Source organism: Orbilia oligospora, assembly GCF_000225545.1.
Source record: "Orbilia oligospora ATCC 24927 unplaced genomic scaffold scaffold00075, whole genome shotgun sequence".
Taxonomy (NCBI): domain Eukaryota; kingdom Fungi; phylum Ascomycota; class Orbiliomycetes; order Orbiliales; family Orbiliaceae; genus Orbilia; species Orbilia oligospora.
In genome coordinates, this window is record NW_011645632.1 from 708981 (window position 1) to 722315 (window position 13335).

The window sequence follows — 13335 nt, forward strand, 5'->3', positions numbered from 1 at the left end:
GTCTGAACTTGATATGTTATCGATATGGATGTAATAACGGAGGCGGGAAAAGGCGAGCAGCTTTCCTAATAAAGGCGCCTGCATAAACAGGGAACTATAGACCCAAGTTATTTCAACCTCAAATTTCTTTTTTCTTTTTCCTTTTTCCTTTTTATTATTTTGTTTCAATATGTACTAATATCTTCATCAATTGTAATATGTTTCGTTTGTTCCTCCGTGCGGAAACAAATTTAATATATTAATATACACAGGCTTTTAATAACACTGGCCGCCATTTTCTCCCTTAACAAAACACTTTGTAAGAAGTGGATTTCCTGTCCCTGAAATCGAACACCAGTCCTTGTCTACAGCGCCTACACTATAAAATGTGCTCAGAATTAGTTCTCTAAAAAAAACTAGGCTAGCAGCCAACGGGTGCCATATGGCGTATATTCGCCAACCTCCACACCCAGTATTTGCCTCCTCCTCCCGCATGTAAAGAAAAAAAATACGGTAAAACCTGTAAACCCTAAAAAGAAAAGAAAGGAAAGGAAACAAACCTCCCAAACGGGCCAAATAGGTTGAGGTTGTGTCAATATTTCTAATAAATACCTCGAGAGCCTCCATTGCATAATGGAGAGTACTTATTTGTGCAACTCAGTCTTGTTCATCTAAATAGTTAAGGCTGGAGAAACGCTCCCTCTTGGCGAGGGAACTGATCCGCGATGAGACTGAGTTAACTTAGGACAGAGCCTAGATATGGGGCCAAAATGAAAAAAAAAAAAACAAGAACAAGAAAAGAAGGAAAGCAAAAAAAGAGAATGAGTCACATTGACAGAAGACTCAACCTAGGATTTACAGACGGAGCGGTCCACAAATTTACAGTGTTTGGGACATATGCTTGTTGCTTGTTTTTGTGTTTTGTTTCCTGTCAAAGGGCTGAAATTGGTAAGGTGTTGATAATTATTATATTTTAAAAGGCTTGGCACGATCGGCTTAGCCTCCACAACATGCGGACGTCTCGTGGAGGCTGGTAGACGGGACGCAGGTCCCTTCCTCATATGGTAATTCTAGGTAGTAAAGCTTAAATTAACAGAGGTACTTGATTGCAAAAGAGCATTGAGAATGAAAAATCCCCTTACAATCTTTGAGGATTGAGGGAATGGTATTGAAAATAGAGCCCTTGGGCATTTTCTTCTTTCTCTTCCTTTCCTTTTGCTTATAAAAAAAATATTGTTATAGAAATTACATGGGACATCAAAGAATACTAAATATCTTAAAACCTATCTAATTTGTAGTCTACTAGAAGCAACAACCTCATATGCTCACGACCGGTAATCCACCGAGAAAATCTTTAAATATGAATTCGAGGTAATTCCATGTTCTGTCCATCCATATATATACCTTATCCCGTAAACCAGAATAAATGCTGCTGCTTCTTATGCACCCGAGTCTCGTTCTCGAACGTTGGCCCCCCTTGAAATTCACAAAAGGCGTATAGCATACCCCAAGTTTATATATAAATAATACAACATCCGATTTAGATAAACTGCTTCGTATAATTACCTTTAAGTTAGGCTAAGATGCAATAACAAAAAGTAGGTATGTACTTACTTTTTATATCGGGGCTAAGGGAACCCCATTCGAAACTTCATAAACGACCACACAACAACGCAAGACCAGACCCTGCCTCTAACAGACGGACGTAAATTATGATATCTAACAAATTTACAGATGATATAAGATTTTTTAGGAAACACAAGTGCGAGAAAATACGAGGCGCATAGATATATGTGCGTTTACCATATCCTAGGGGCTATAGAGCAAGAGTTGCATATTAATGTGGCGCTTTTCAAGCGGGTTCGGCTAGTTGTGGTATTGAAACGGGTATTAATATATTGCTATTGGCTGTTAGTATTGTCGGACGATTGGGATTGGTTCCAATAGATCCTCATTATTTCCCTTTTAGACAATTGACCTTGTTCTTTTGTCTGGCTGATATGCTATCATTGATGGGTATATATATTTCTGTGAAGAGCTCAAGGAGCTGAAAGTGCGAAGGCAATGAGGGAGGCCGACTTTCTGCACAGGATCTTAAAGCAAAGTATTCTTAGGGCTTAGAATTTGTGTATATATAGTTTACGATAACGCAAGAGGTTTTGATGAACTCGCACCCGTCTTGCCTCCAGACCAGTTTACGATTGCCTTCACTTAAATTTCGAAGTTTTAATTGTAAATTCTTAATTTGCAGTAGAAATGAGACATCTCGACAGCACACTTGCGTACGTGCAGCACTTCAATGCTTATATCTCATACCGGTCGCTCTCGCGCTCGTATTTATAACCATCGTCCTATATTCTTCGAGCTGAGCATATTGATGCCACTGCAGTTACCATGCGACCTATATTGCTTCTACAAATAGTATACTGCTTGTAAAACTATCTGCGGTTGTGGATATGGCGCGCGTGCAGGGCTATCTTATCTAATTGCAGGCGCCCAGCTGCTAGTGGTTCAGCGTCGGTTTCTCGTTGACCTGATAAAAAAAAGTGATATGTATTGTGATTTAGGGTCGCTGTCTGCAGAACACTATTCATGACGATGGGGATCATTGCATGAACTAAGAACGCTAGGTTCGTGCCGTTATTTCGAAATTTAAGAGTATTTCCTGTGATGAGTATAACTGACAAGCACCAATCATCCATCCCAAATTCTAATCGTGAAGAACTATACGATTGATTTACACCTCAATCTAGTTCGTAATAATATAATACCACAAACCCAAACACATTCACTCCTTCGTTATATATAACGATCCTTTAGTAGGCAGTTAGCCTATGGCTCGCAATTCTCTGGGCATCGCAGCCACCAGCTTGTGGATTGCAACATCATCGAGAATTAGTTTCGCAGAAGCCAGCTATGTACAAAGTATGTATCAGGCCCCAGTATACGTAGCACCCTCAGCACTGTCTAGGATTATCTAGGCATTTTAGCCTCCTGTACGTGGTTAATTTTACATCTTAACATCCCGTTGCAAAGAAACTGTAAAACCTTTAAATTTTGGAACAAAACAAAGCATTATACTTTATCTTCCCACTGAAGGCCAAGTAGATAGGGATTACTTTGATACTTCCCGAGCATTTGATTGCCAGCGCTATGGAGGAAAAGAGGGCAACGAGATTGGGGGCTCAATATACGAATCCTTTTAACTGTTATAAAATTAATGAATTGACGTTGAAAGGTAAGCAGGCCTTCCGATCGAATCTTTGCCCTTCTTAGACCAAACTACGCACGCATGAGTTCAATCGAATTCTCGACCTAAGGTTCGACGAAAAAGGCCACTATCAGTTTAAAAAATGCCCGAAGAAAAAAAAAGTTACATTAAATGTGATAAAAAATCTCTAGGACAGCTCACCCCTGCGGTCGTTACAAGCCCGAGGTGGTATTCGCTAGAAAGCCATCCGGCACGTCTACATGGCAAACGCAAGCTACTTCGTGCTTGACGCTGGAGCATCATGCGACACTAGTTCCGTGCCTGGTACCTTGGAAACCAACAATGCATTACCACAAGGCCGCTACTGGACCCTAAATAATCGACAATGGGAAAGAATAGCTATGGAACAATAAATGGGTGGACCTTCCGAACGTAACGGGGGCGGCCGCAGGGTATCGATTCAATTCACACCTCAGAGTTAGCACTATTATTCATTTCTCGACAGCCGCCTAGACAGTTCACCTCTTCGATATCGACGAAAAATATAAATTTCCCAAACCCCTCCTTTGCAGTCGGGCACTATCAAAACTTCGGTAATCCGTAAGAGTGGATGAGTATATAGATCCAAAAATGTATCATTTTGCTAAAACTTTCCACAAGATGTTACAATAAATACTAGGGATAGCTATTAAATCACCTACTAGCTGGTTAGGACCCGTTGGCAAGCCCAGAATCGACAAGAGATGTCATAGCAGCATCAGCAATCACAATGATGACACATACCATGGATTAGAACTACAGTTCAAACACACAACAGCTAGATTTAAATGCCACCGCAGGCGGCCAACAAGTAATAATAATAATAATAATAAATACTTAAAAAAAAAAAGAGGAACACATGCCAAAAAAGTACATGTACATGCGGATGTGGTATTCTGTACAGCCGCTGTTGTGGTAGTAGCGGCGGTAGGTTGCAGTCGATAGCAACGGTGGCAACGTTGGTGGCGAGCGAGTCATGCTAAGAGAAAGGAAGAATAAAAATAGGTTTTCCCTTGTAGTTTTTCAAGTAAAAAAAAAAGATATCATGAGGGCAGCCCTGATCCACATTGGGAAACGCCGGAAAATTATTAAATGTAACAACAAAGTTAAGAAGACTCGACCAAGGAATATATCTGAGGACAAGGCTCTCCTTTCGACAGTAATAATAAAAAAAGACCCCCGCCAGCTAAGGAGGATTGAGAAAGAAGCAGGACTCCCACGATTCATCAGGCAATGAAAGTAAAAAACAGAAATTTAGATCATCATCGTCACCGTATAACAAGAAACCCCTTTTTAATCAACATAAAAGGAAAAAAAAAAGACATAATGTCGATACAGAGGTGTTGTAGAAACGTGGAACAGGGAGAAGTATCAAGAAGAAAAAGAGAAAAAGACGAGAGGGAAAAAAAGAAGAAAAAATATTACACCGATGGGTCACCTAAACGCCTACCCTGCTAACTTTCGATTCGTAACAATAGGTGAAGAGGATAAAACAACAGTCGTTAGGAAGTGTCGACACAGCAGGAACGATTATACAGAGCTGATCACCTCTTCGGTGAGATTGGTGTCTCAACTTCGGCGATTGGGGTAGTGGTAAGAAGCATTGGAAATTGTGGTGGACCAGCCGAGGCATCTCTCTCCTTCTCTCCTTTTTCTTTCCTCTCATTTATTTTCTTTTGCAGCCAACCGATCGCACCCAAATTCTCAGTACTCGAGGCATGCTGGCCGCTAGCACTCGCCCCTCGCTGCGGCAGTGTCGATACCTCTTTCGGTGCCTCGCCGGCCTTTTCACCTACGGAATGGCTCCGTCGTCGACCCTTAGAATTCAGCGAATGCATGGAACCGTTGCTGTTAAGGGGTTTAACAAATGGGGGAGAGATGAGGCCCGAAAGTTTGTCGGCTGTAGCTTGGGCAGTGGCTTGAGCTGATCCAAGGTTCAACTTCTGAGCAGACTTTCGCCAGATGGACTTTTGTTTTGGTTTTTCACCGAGTTTTTCGTTGTCGGGTTGAGAGGATTGCGAGGAAAGAGACGACGCTTGCGACGGAGTTTGCGAAACTTGCTGAACTAAAGATGATGTCGAGGCTGATGGAACGCCCTTGCCGTGAGGAACCCCAGGAGCTGGGGGTTCTAGTTGTTTTGCATCAGTCGGTGTCGATGCTTGGATGTTGGCTTGGAAAGAAGGGGTCCTAGTATCTAGTGCTGGGAGATCATTGGGCGGTGAAGCAGAGATCGGTAACAAGGGGGGTTGTTGAGAAGTGGGATTAGAGGCTGGTGGGATTTGCTGAGCAATTGCAACAGGAGGATGTGATGTTGTCCCATTCAACGATGCTGTAGACGATTCTGCTGACGGGTTTTGACTTCCAGGGATCCTCTTCTTCCTAAGTTTGTTAGAGGTCTTCCTCTCAGTTTCACTGCCAGGGGATCGCGCAAAGTAAGATGAAAATCCTTTTTCTTTCGTAGGTGTTCGCAGAGGATTAGTTGCATTGGGTTGTTCAGTGGCTCCCTGTGCATGAGGAGGATGAGATTGCGTGTCATTGTTGGTAGGTGGTTCAACCGGCGAAACCATTTCCGAGAATTCAGAGGTCGTCTTCTCACCATGACTGCTCGATTGTCTCGGGGCATCCAATTTCTCTAATGTTTGTTCGGCCACAATCCCCGTCGGTAGTATCAGCGTCGCAGTGGTCTTCTCCGGGACGTTATCTGGAACTTCTTGCTCCGGGCTGATTCCTTCGGTCATCTGTCCTTTCTGTGGAAATCGGGGAGAAACGGGCATGCGAGGGGACTGTGGTGTCCTGGGTGGAAATGTAGGTGTGGTTACGGAAGGGGAACGGTTCTTGGACGGAACCGTATTGCTTCGGCTGAGGCCGATGGGGCCGACGATAGGACTTGACACAGATTTTCTGGAACTTGTCGAATTGTGTCGTTGAATCCCAAACTTTTTTACGGACTCAGCCCCTGCGCTAGCATTCGACGGGTGTCTGTCAAGTCCATTTTTAGACTGATTGCGCGGTGACTCTGATGATGGTTGGTAACCTTCCGATGGTACCTTGTCCTCGTGATGATTGTCATCATTATCATCCGAGCCCCTCATTCCCAGCAAGAAATTATCCTGGTTTAGGATAAGGAATATCAATACGTCCTGCGATAATCTGTAGTCCGCGGGTGACATCTCGTGGTCAGGGTGGGATATTATCCCAGGCTGAAAGATTGCTGCCAGATTTGCTGCCGGCATAAGATTTACTTCTGCTTTGGACGAGAATACTGCGAGCAAATCCAGGATGTAGAGAAGCAACTGTCGGTTTAGAGGTGGGAGTTCACTGATAAGGCGTTGATATGTCTTGATCGCTTCGGCATCGTCTATTGTCCCGCCAACAGATAGAGGTTGTCTGAATTTATCGTAATAATCAAGTGGAATTATCGGCTCCGGAAGCTGGTTGAGATATCGCCTTAAGATATTCGCGGCATCGTGGACTGTGTAACCAGCCCAATCCAGGCCCTTCCCGTATTTGTCGGGAGAATTGAAAACGACCTGAAGATCCTTTATTCTTTTGGCCGAGCCACTGAGACGGAATATACCTTCCACGTCGGTTGCTAAGAATTTCCCATGCATATGTTAGCTGTTGAATTCCATTCCTCGGAAGAATCTCAACCAAGCTTCTTCCTTTTCTTTCTTTCTCACTCCCTATCCTCACTCCTTAACCTCGGTCCTTCACTCCCGCTCCTTCAGCTGCACGTTATTTTTTTGGGGGGAGGGGTTTACCTTTATCCTTCAGAAAGACGCCACATTTAGCGATGACAATTGGGATGTAACCATAGATGAACGAATTCCCATTCTGGTCGTTCATACTGATCGCGACCTTGGCATACTTAATGCTTTCTTGAAGAGGTACGCCGAAGATTCCCGGGGGGGCTAGACCATCGTTAACAGGGATTAGCTCTTTGAAAAAAATTAAATTTACTGACAGGCAAGCAATTGTAGCTAACTCTAGGGAAGCTCTGAATCCAAAAATAAACAAGAAAGAGCCGCGCGACTCGAAATACCTCCTCAAACACTTATGCGGAAAAAAAACGAAACAGAAATAGAAACGAAAGGGAAGAAGAAAAACACGAACGAAAAGGATTGAGGGAATTGAGGGGACTAAATACCTTCTTCCTTTGGTTCCTCTTTCTTGGGGTTGCCCTTCTTGAACTTATCCCACCACGACGTCAAAGACGCCTTCGTCGGCGGTGATGCCGGACTCGCGAACGGGTGACCGCCTGCCCCCGAGGCCATAGTATCGTTAGAGAGCGCAGCGCACACTCTCCGACACAAAAAATAAAGAAGAGTTACGAGAGATAGTTTCCTTTTCTTATTCGATTTTCTTTCTTTCTTTTACCGAAAAAAACAAAAAAAAGAAAGAATAAAAAAGGAAAAGGAAATATCTTGTTGCTCTCTCTATCTCTCTTGCTCCTGGGTCGGTTTTTTTATTCTTGAACTAGAAATGATGGTTCTGATCCTAGCTAGCGGAGAAAAAAGATGTCGGACGGTGAGTGATGACGAACAGTGGTGAGGGAAAGAGGATGATGGTTCTGATGATGGTGAAGAGGAGGAGGAGGAGGAAGAGGACGGTGATGATTGTTAAGTAGTGCGACTGGAGGGATAAGCGCTTGGTGGTTATGTGTACGGTGCCTGATGCCCAGGAACGGGGATGCTGATGGTGGGGCTTATGGTCTTTGTTGACATGTCAGCTCCAGGTAAAAGTCAAAGTAAGGTAAGGTAAATTACTGGCAGCTAAGGACAGGGGAAAACAACAGAAACGGGTAATAGGTGGGAAGACAAGGATAAGGATGAGGATGGAGATGAGGATGAGGATGAGAACGGAGAGGAGAAGGAAGAGGAGAAGGAAGAGGAGGAGAGAGAAAAGGGAACAAGGGAAGTCAGATCAGAAGAGGATATCGAAAAGGAGGGGGGTATGAGGGGGGGGTTATGGGGATGAGGGGTGAGCATACGGTTGTGGAGGTAGCGGTGGTGGATGGTGGGTGGTGGCTTGGTTGCGCGATGGAGAGAAGAGGAAGAAAGTGGTGATGTGTGGAGAGAGGCGGAGAGGTGGAGCGGAGTGGAGTGGGCAGCAGCGTGTGTATGTGTGTGTGTGTGTGTGTGTGTTTATGCGTTGTTGTGGTTGTTGTTGTTAGGTGCTACGCCAACAGAGGACCGGTCGAGTCTCTGAGTCGACTCTGATTCTATGGAATTCTGATGATGAGGAATATGAAGATGGAAGAGATGAAGATGAAGATGAAGATGAAGATGAGGATGAGGATGAGAACAACAAAAGATGGGATGGAAGTATAGACTAATCAACGGATGGTTAAAAAAAATAAAAAAATAAAAAAAATAAAAAAAAGAGGGTCCCCGAAATCAAAATCAAAATCAAAATCGAAATCAAAAATCTGGGGATGCATACGGACGGTACTTACCTAAAGTACTAGTACCGCACTTCTAACCATGGATACTTCTCATCTATCATTTATACCCCAAAATCTTATACCGACTGCCAAGTGCACCAACCCCGCAAGATACTTTCTTATATAAGATCTTAAGGGTAAGGATATAATTATAAATATAAATATAAAGCATCATACATATCTTCACATTCTGCACGAGGCAGCGAGGGACACACAGAGTGGAATCTATTCTTGGATACATGTACACCAAGAACAGAACAGAACAGAACAGAAAACAACCAACAAGACAAAACCAGGGAACGAATCCGTCCCATATCATACTTTCATACATCAAAAACATACATCAAGAACATACTTACATATGTAAATAGTCTAAGTCTTGTGAACAAAAAAGCAAAGGTGTCTAAGTCAGTAAAGAAAGTATAGACAAGTATCACGACACCGCGCAACCTGAGGCTTGCTGCTCCCCAAGGTCCCGTGCCCGTTTCATCACGGACCCAGACAAACTATTTTTTTTTTCTACTATCTGTCACTTGTCACTTTTTACTTTCGTTTGCCAGTTTAAACGCACGGCGCGCCTGAAATCAAGTTTGAAAAAAACCAGAGTGCCTCAACGCCACTGGAAAAAAAAAAAAAAGAAGAAAAAGGGCGGCGGAGTACCAAGTCCCCTCGCTTTTTACCCTTCTCCTCTGCAAGGTCCGATGACATAATTGCGTCGTCGTCCTTGTCGTAGCCGTCCGGTTCCAACGTTGACATTGCCGCTGTATTATTCTCCCTTGAAAAAAGAAAAACAAAATAAAAGAAAATAGAAGAAAATAGAAGAAAAGAAAAGAAGAAAAAAAAAAAAAGAAAGAAGAAACCCGTAGACTTTCCTATTTGTAGAAAGAAAAAAAATGTTGTATCATTCTTAATATATAATTTTTTGATCAAACTCGGCCTGGACCGAATGTATTATCAAGCTAACTAAGCTACTCGGTGCTAACTGCGTTGCCCATTGTTATCGATAACCCCAAACTTTTCTACCCATTTTTGATTCGATCCAGCGACACCAAAAAACCCAACCAACCAGCCCGTATCCACATATATCCCACAATCACCATCACCATCACCATCTCCATCTCCATCTCCACCCTCAATCACCAGACACAGCAAAAATGGACGGGTAAGCCCTCTTCATCCCCCTCCAAATTCCCACTTACTTACTTGCTTGCTAACTTCTTATTAAAAAAAACAGCCTAACAGCAGCAGAACAACGCGAATTCCAAGCCGTCGTCGAACGTCGACAAATGCGTGAATTCATGACAATGTACTCAAACCTCGTCCAACGCTGCTTCGATGACTGCGTCACAGACTTCACCTCGAAAACAATGAACAACAAAGAAGAAGGTTGTATTTCAAAATGTGTCGAGAAGTGGTTGAAGGGTAGCGAGAGGATGGGCCAGAGATTCGCTGAGCAGAAGTACGTTCCAATACCCCCCCTCTCCAACCTCCTCCTCCTCCTCCTCCTACTTCATTGGAATAAGATACTAACAGTAATGGGGGGATTTATAGTGCCGCAATGATGCAAAGCGGTGGCTCATTAGGTGGAGCCGGTAGATAAAAGAAGAAGAAGAAAAAAATTATATATACCATTCCATTTCTTATCCTCCACAATCCCGACTTTCCACTCCCCCTCTTTCCGCCCCTTTTCCCTCTATTATTACTATTTACTTTTTAAAAGCAACGACTATCACGCCACTCTGTACATTATATTTACTTACTTACTACCACGGGGTTTCTTTTTTGCAAAAAAGCTGGTGTATCCGGTGCGGGATCGGGCGGGTGAAATAAAAAAAACAAAACAAAGTATTTATATAAGTAGTATATATACTCTAAGCTATTTACTTTTTTGAGGAGCAGGAGCGTCAAATCTTATGAAGCTGTAGCATTTTCTTTTCGTTCAATCTTTTATCTTAACCGTATAAAACTCAAAAAGCATATGCATCTCACATTCTCAAAAGAAAAACGTATCAATCCCCAACCTCAAAGGAAAACAAGAAAAAAACGCCAAACGAGAAGTATACTAGAAGGAACAAACGATTTAATCAAAGTCCCCCCATACCTGAGGATACCACACATTTCATTGTCAATTTATACAACCGAATAGAAGTAGTAGAAGAGGTCGAAGTAAAACCACGACTGATAGCAAGTACTCAGGTACCTAGCTAGCTATCATGCATGCTTAATGCTGTGTCCACTCAATAGTATTCAAATCCACACCTTCCTGCACCAACTCCCACAAAGGACTAAGCTCCCTCAAAAATCCAACTCGGTCCTTCACCGCCTTGAGCACATAATCAATCTCCTTCTCAGTCGTAAACCTTCCAATTCCAAACCTAATACTTGAGTGCGCGGAATCTGTCCATCATCACACTTATTAGCGCAAGTTCTCATGGTTTTTATAAAAAAATAAAGAGGAAATAAAGAAAGAAAGAACTTACCATCACTATTCCCCAAAGCTCGTAACACATAGCTAGGCTCCAAACTAGCAGACGTACACGCCGACCCAGAGCTCAGCGCAATATCTTTCAAAGCCATGAGCAGCGACTCTCCCTCAACGTATGCGAACGAAACGTTCACACAGCCGGGGTAGTGTCTGTCTGGATCTCCATTGAGCTGAGTATGCTCCATGCTCAAAAGGCCATCTTTAAGCTTCTTTGCCAGTCGGCTGACATGGTCGTGGTCATACTAGTAGTATACTAGGTTAGCTTCCCCTCATTCCTTCAAATGGTAAAGAAATAGGTTTTGCAAGAAAATCATAAAGATCGTCAGTACCCCTGCGATATGCTCATAGCTTCTCTCGGAGATACGTGGTCAAGCGCACTCCATTGAGAAAAGCTCATTTCAATTTGAAACTTTTTTTTGAAATATGGTCGCGTCTTCATCATGATCTTATCCAACTCCCACTCGAAAAAATATAACCTCAAAATAATTCAAAAGAAAAGGGAGCAGTACCTTCAACTCTTCCTTCGCGATCCTGCAAGCCTCTCCAAGCCCAATAACCAACGGCGCTGCCAAAGTTCCACTCCTCAACCCTCTCTCCTGTCCACCACCAGTAATCAACGGCTCAATTCTAACTCTCGGCTTCCTCCTAACATAACAAGCTCCTATCCCCTTTGGTCCATAAATCTTATGTCCCGAAATACTCATCAAATCCACATTCCACTTATTAACATCAACTTCAATCTTCCCCACTGCCTGCGCCGCATCGGTATGGAAGAAGACTTTCTTCGACCGACAAAGCTGTCCGATCTCTTCAACCGGTTGGATCACCCCGATCTCATTGTTTACCGTCATCACAGAGACTATCGCGGTATCAAGTCGAATAGCCGCCTCTAATTGTGAAAGGTCGATGAGACCATTACTCTGGACGGGGAGGTATGTAATTTCAAACCCTTCATCTTGCAAATGTCGACAGGAATCAAGGACGCATTTATGTTCAGTCTGTGTCGTAATGATATGCTTCTTTTTTCCCTTATAAAATCTCGGAACTCCCTTGATAGACATATTGTTCGACTCTGTAGCACCGGAAGTGAAGATAATTTCCTTGGGGTCGGCGCCAATGAGACTGGCGATGTGTCCGCGGGCTTCTTCAACGGCCTTGTCGGTTTCCCAACCGTAGGCGTGGGTTCTGGAATGCGGATTTCCGTATTGACCGGTCATATATGGGAGCATAGCATCGAGGACTCGGGGATCGGTGGGCGTGGTGGCTTGCATGTCCAGATATATGGGACGAGAACCTTGGTCCATTATTGTAGCTTGTTTCAAAATCCCTACATCCGCATAAACCCACTATCATCAGTATTTCATATAGAAAACCCCCGAGTAGAGAAAATTCAAAAGACTAAAAAAACCCACCAGCTTGAGGACTCAACATTGCCGCCGGATCAATCGCCAAATCAACCGGCCGCTTCCCTATCGACGCCTGTATGTCTTCCACTCCGACCTTAACAGTTGCTTCAACGGCTCCCGCCGGCTTCGATTCTTTAACATAGCATCTTCTCGACTCTTTAATGTTTAAAGCTCGATATCCTCCCAGAACCGGCCTGGTTGCTGTCGAGTTTAAAGAATACTGCCGTCTACATATCTGCGGGCAAGCTTGAATGTTGCTGGCCGAGACTGTTCGCGTACCAAGGAGCGTCGACAGCCGTTTCGCCGATCGAGATGGCATCGAGGCCATCATCTCTAGTGTCTCTTTGAAACGTGTAAAATTTACACGTCTAGTTGTAATGTGGTGGGGTTTCTCAGTATTCGGTTCCTGTTGGATGAGAAGGCGATGGATGCAGTACGGGGGAGCTTTAATAGGTGAAATGTGGGAATCTTGAATTTAGTAATGCAGGTTTGTGTTATATTGCAGGGAATCTTTAATCTCCGACCGCCACTCGGGCTTAGCGGCATGACATAAGGCGGGGCCGGGCAGCATCTCCCTCCGACCAACATGCATGCGCATTGTGTGTCTACTACTTCATTTCATTGCTATATAAAAACCACTAATAATATAAGGGCTCTTCGTCGGTCGCGAATTGCTAATTAACTCTAGAACCCAATCGAAAATTACCCGTTCACAAAGAATGTACATTATTTGAAAGAAAAGGGTGGGTAAAAAAAACGAGAGATGTAGGTA

General features: G+C 43.5%; 4 protein-coding genes across 4 annotated transcripts; 2 read left to right on the forward strand and 2 right to left on the reverse strand.

Moving 5' to 3' along the window:
- Nucleotides 1-4773: 4773 nt before the first annotated feature.
- AOL_s00075g194 (uncharacterized protein) lies at nucleotides 4774-7503 on the reverse strand (the record flags this gene model as incomplete). Its single annotated transcript, XM_011122505.1, has 3 exons — nucleotides 4774-6821; nucleotides 6991-7140; nucleotides 7377-7503. 3 exons carry the CDS (start codon nucleotides 7501-7503, stop codon nucleotides 4774-4776), a joined length of 2325 nt encoding a protein of 774 aa, XP_011120807.1.
- Nucleotides 7504-7951: 448 nt separating this feature from the next.
- On the forward strand, nucleotides 7952-8564 carry AOL_s00075g195 (uncharacterized protein; the record flags this gene model as incomplete). Its single annotated transcript, XM_011122506.1, has 4 exons — nucleotides 7952-7964; nucleotides 8025-8180; nucleotides 8280-8347; nucleotides 8403-8564. The coding sequence occupies 4 exons, from the start codon at nucleotides 7952-7954 to the stop codon at nucleotides 8562-8564; spliced, it is 399 nt and encodes a 132-aa protein (XP_011120808.1).
- Nucleotides 8565-9826: 1262 nt separating this feature from the next.
- AOL_s00075g196 (uncharacterized protein) lies at nucleotides 9827-10272 on the forward strand (the record flags this gene model as incomplete). The annotated part of the gene is made up of 3 exons (XM_011122507.1): nucleotides 9827-9834; nucleotides 9907-10131; nucleotides 10224-10272. 3 exons carry the CDS (start codon nucleotides 9827-9829, stop codon nucleotides 10270-10272), a joined length of 282 nt encoding a protein of 93 aa, XP_011120809.1.
- A 621-nt stretch (nucleotides 10273-10893) lies between these two features.
- AOL_s00075g197 (uncharacterized protein) lies at nucleotides 10894-12894 on the reverse strand (the record flags this gene model as incomplete). The annotated part of the gene is made up of 5 exons (XM_011122508.1): nucleotides 10894-11069; nucleotides 11153-11399; nucleotides 11667-12484; nucleotides 12570-12764; nucleotides 12843-12894. The coding sequence occupies 5 exons, from the start codon at nucleotides 12892-12894 to the stop codon at nucleotides 10894-10896; spliced, it is 1488 nt and encodes a 495-aa protein (XP_011120810.1).
- Nucleotides 12895-13335: the final 441 nt, after the last annotated feature.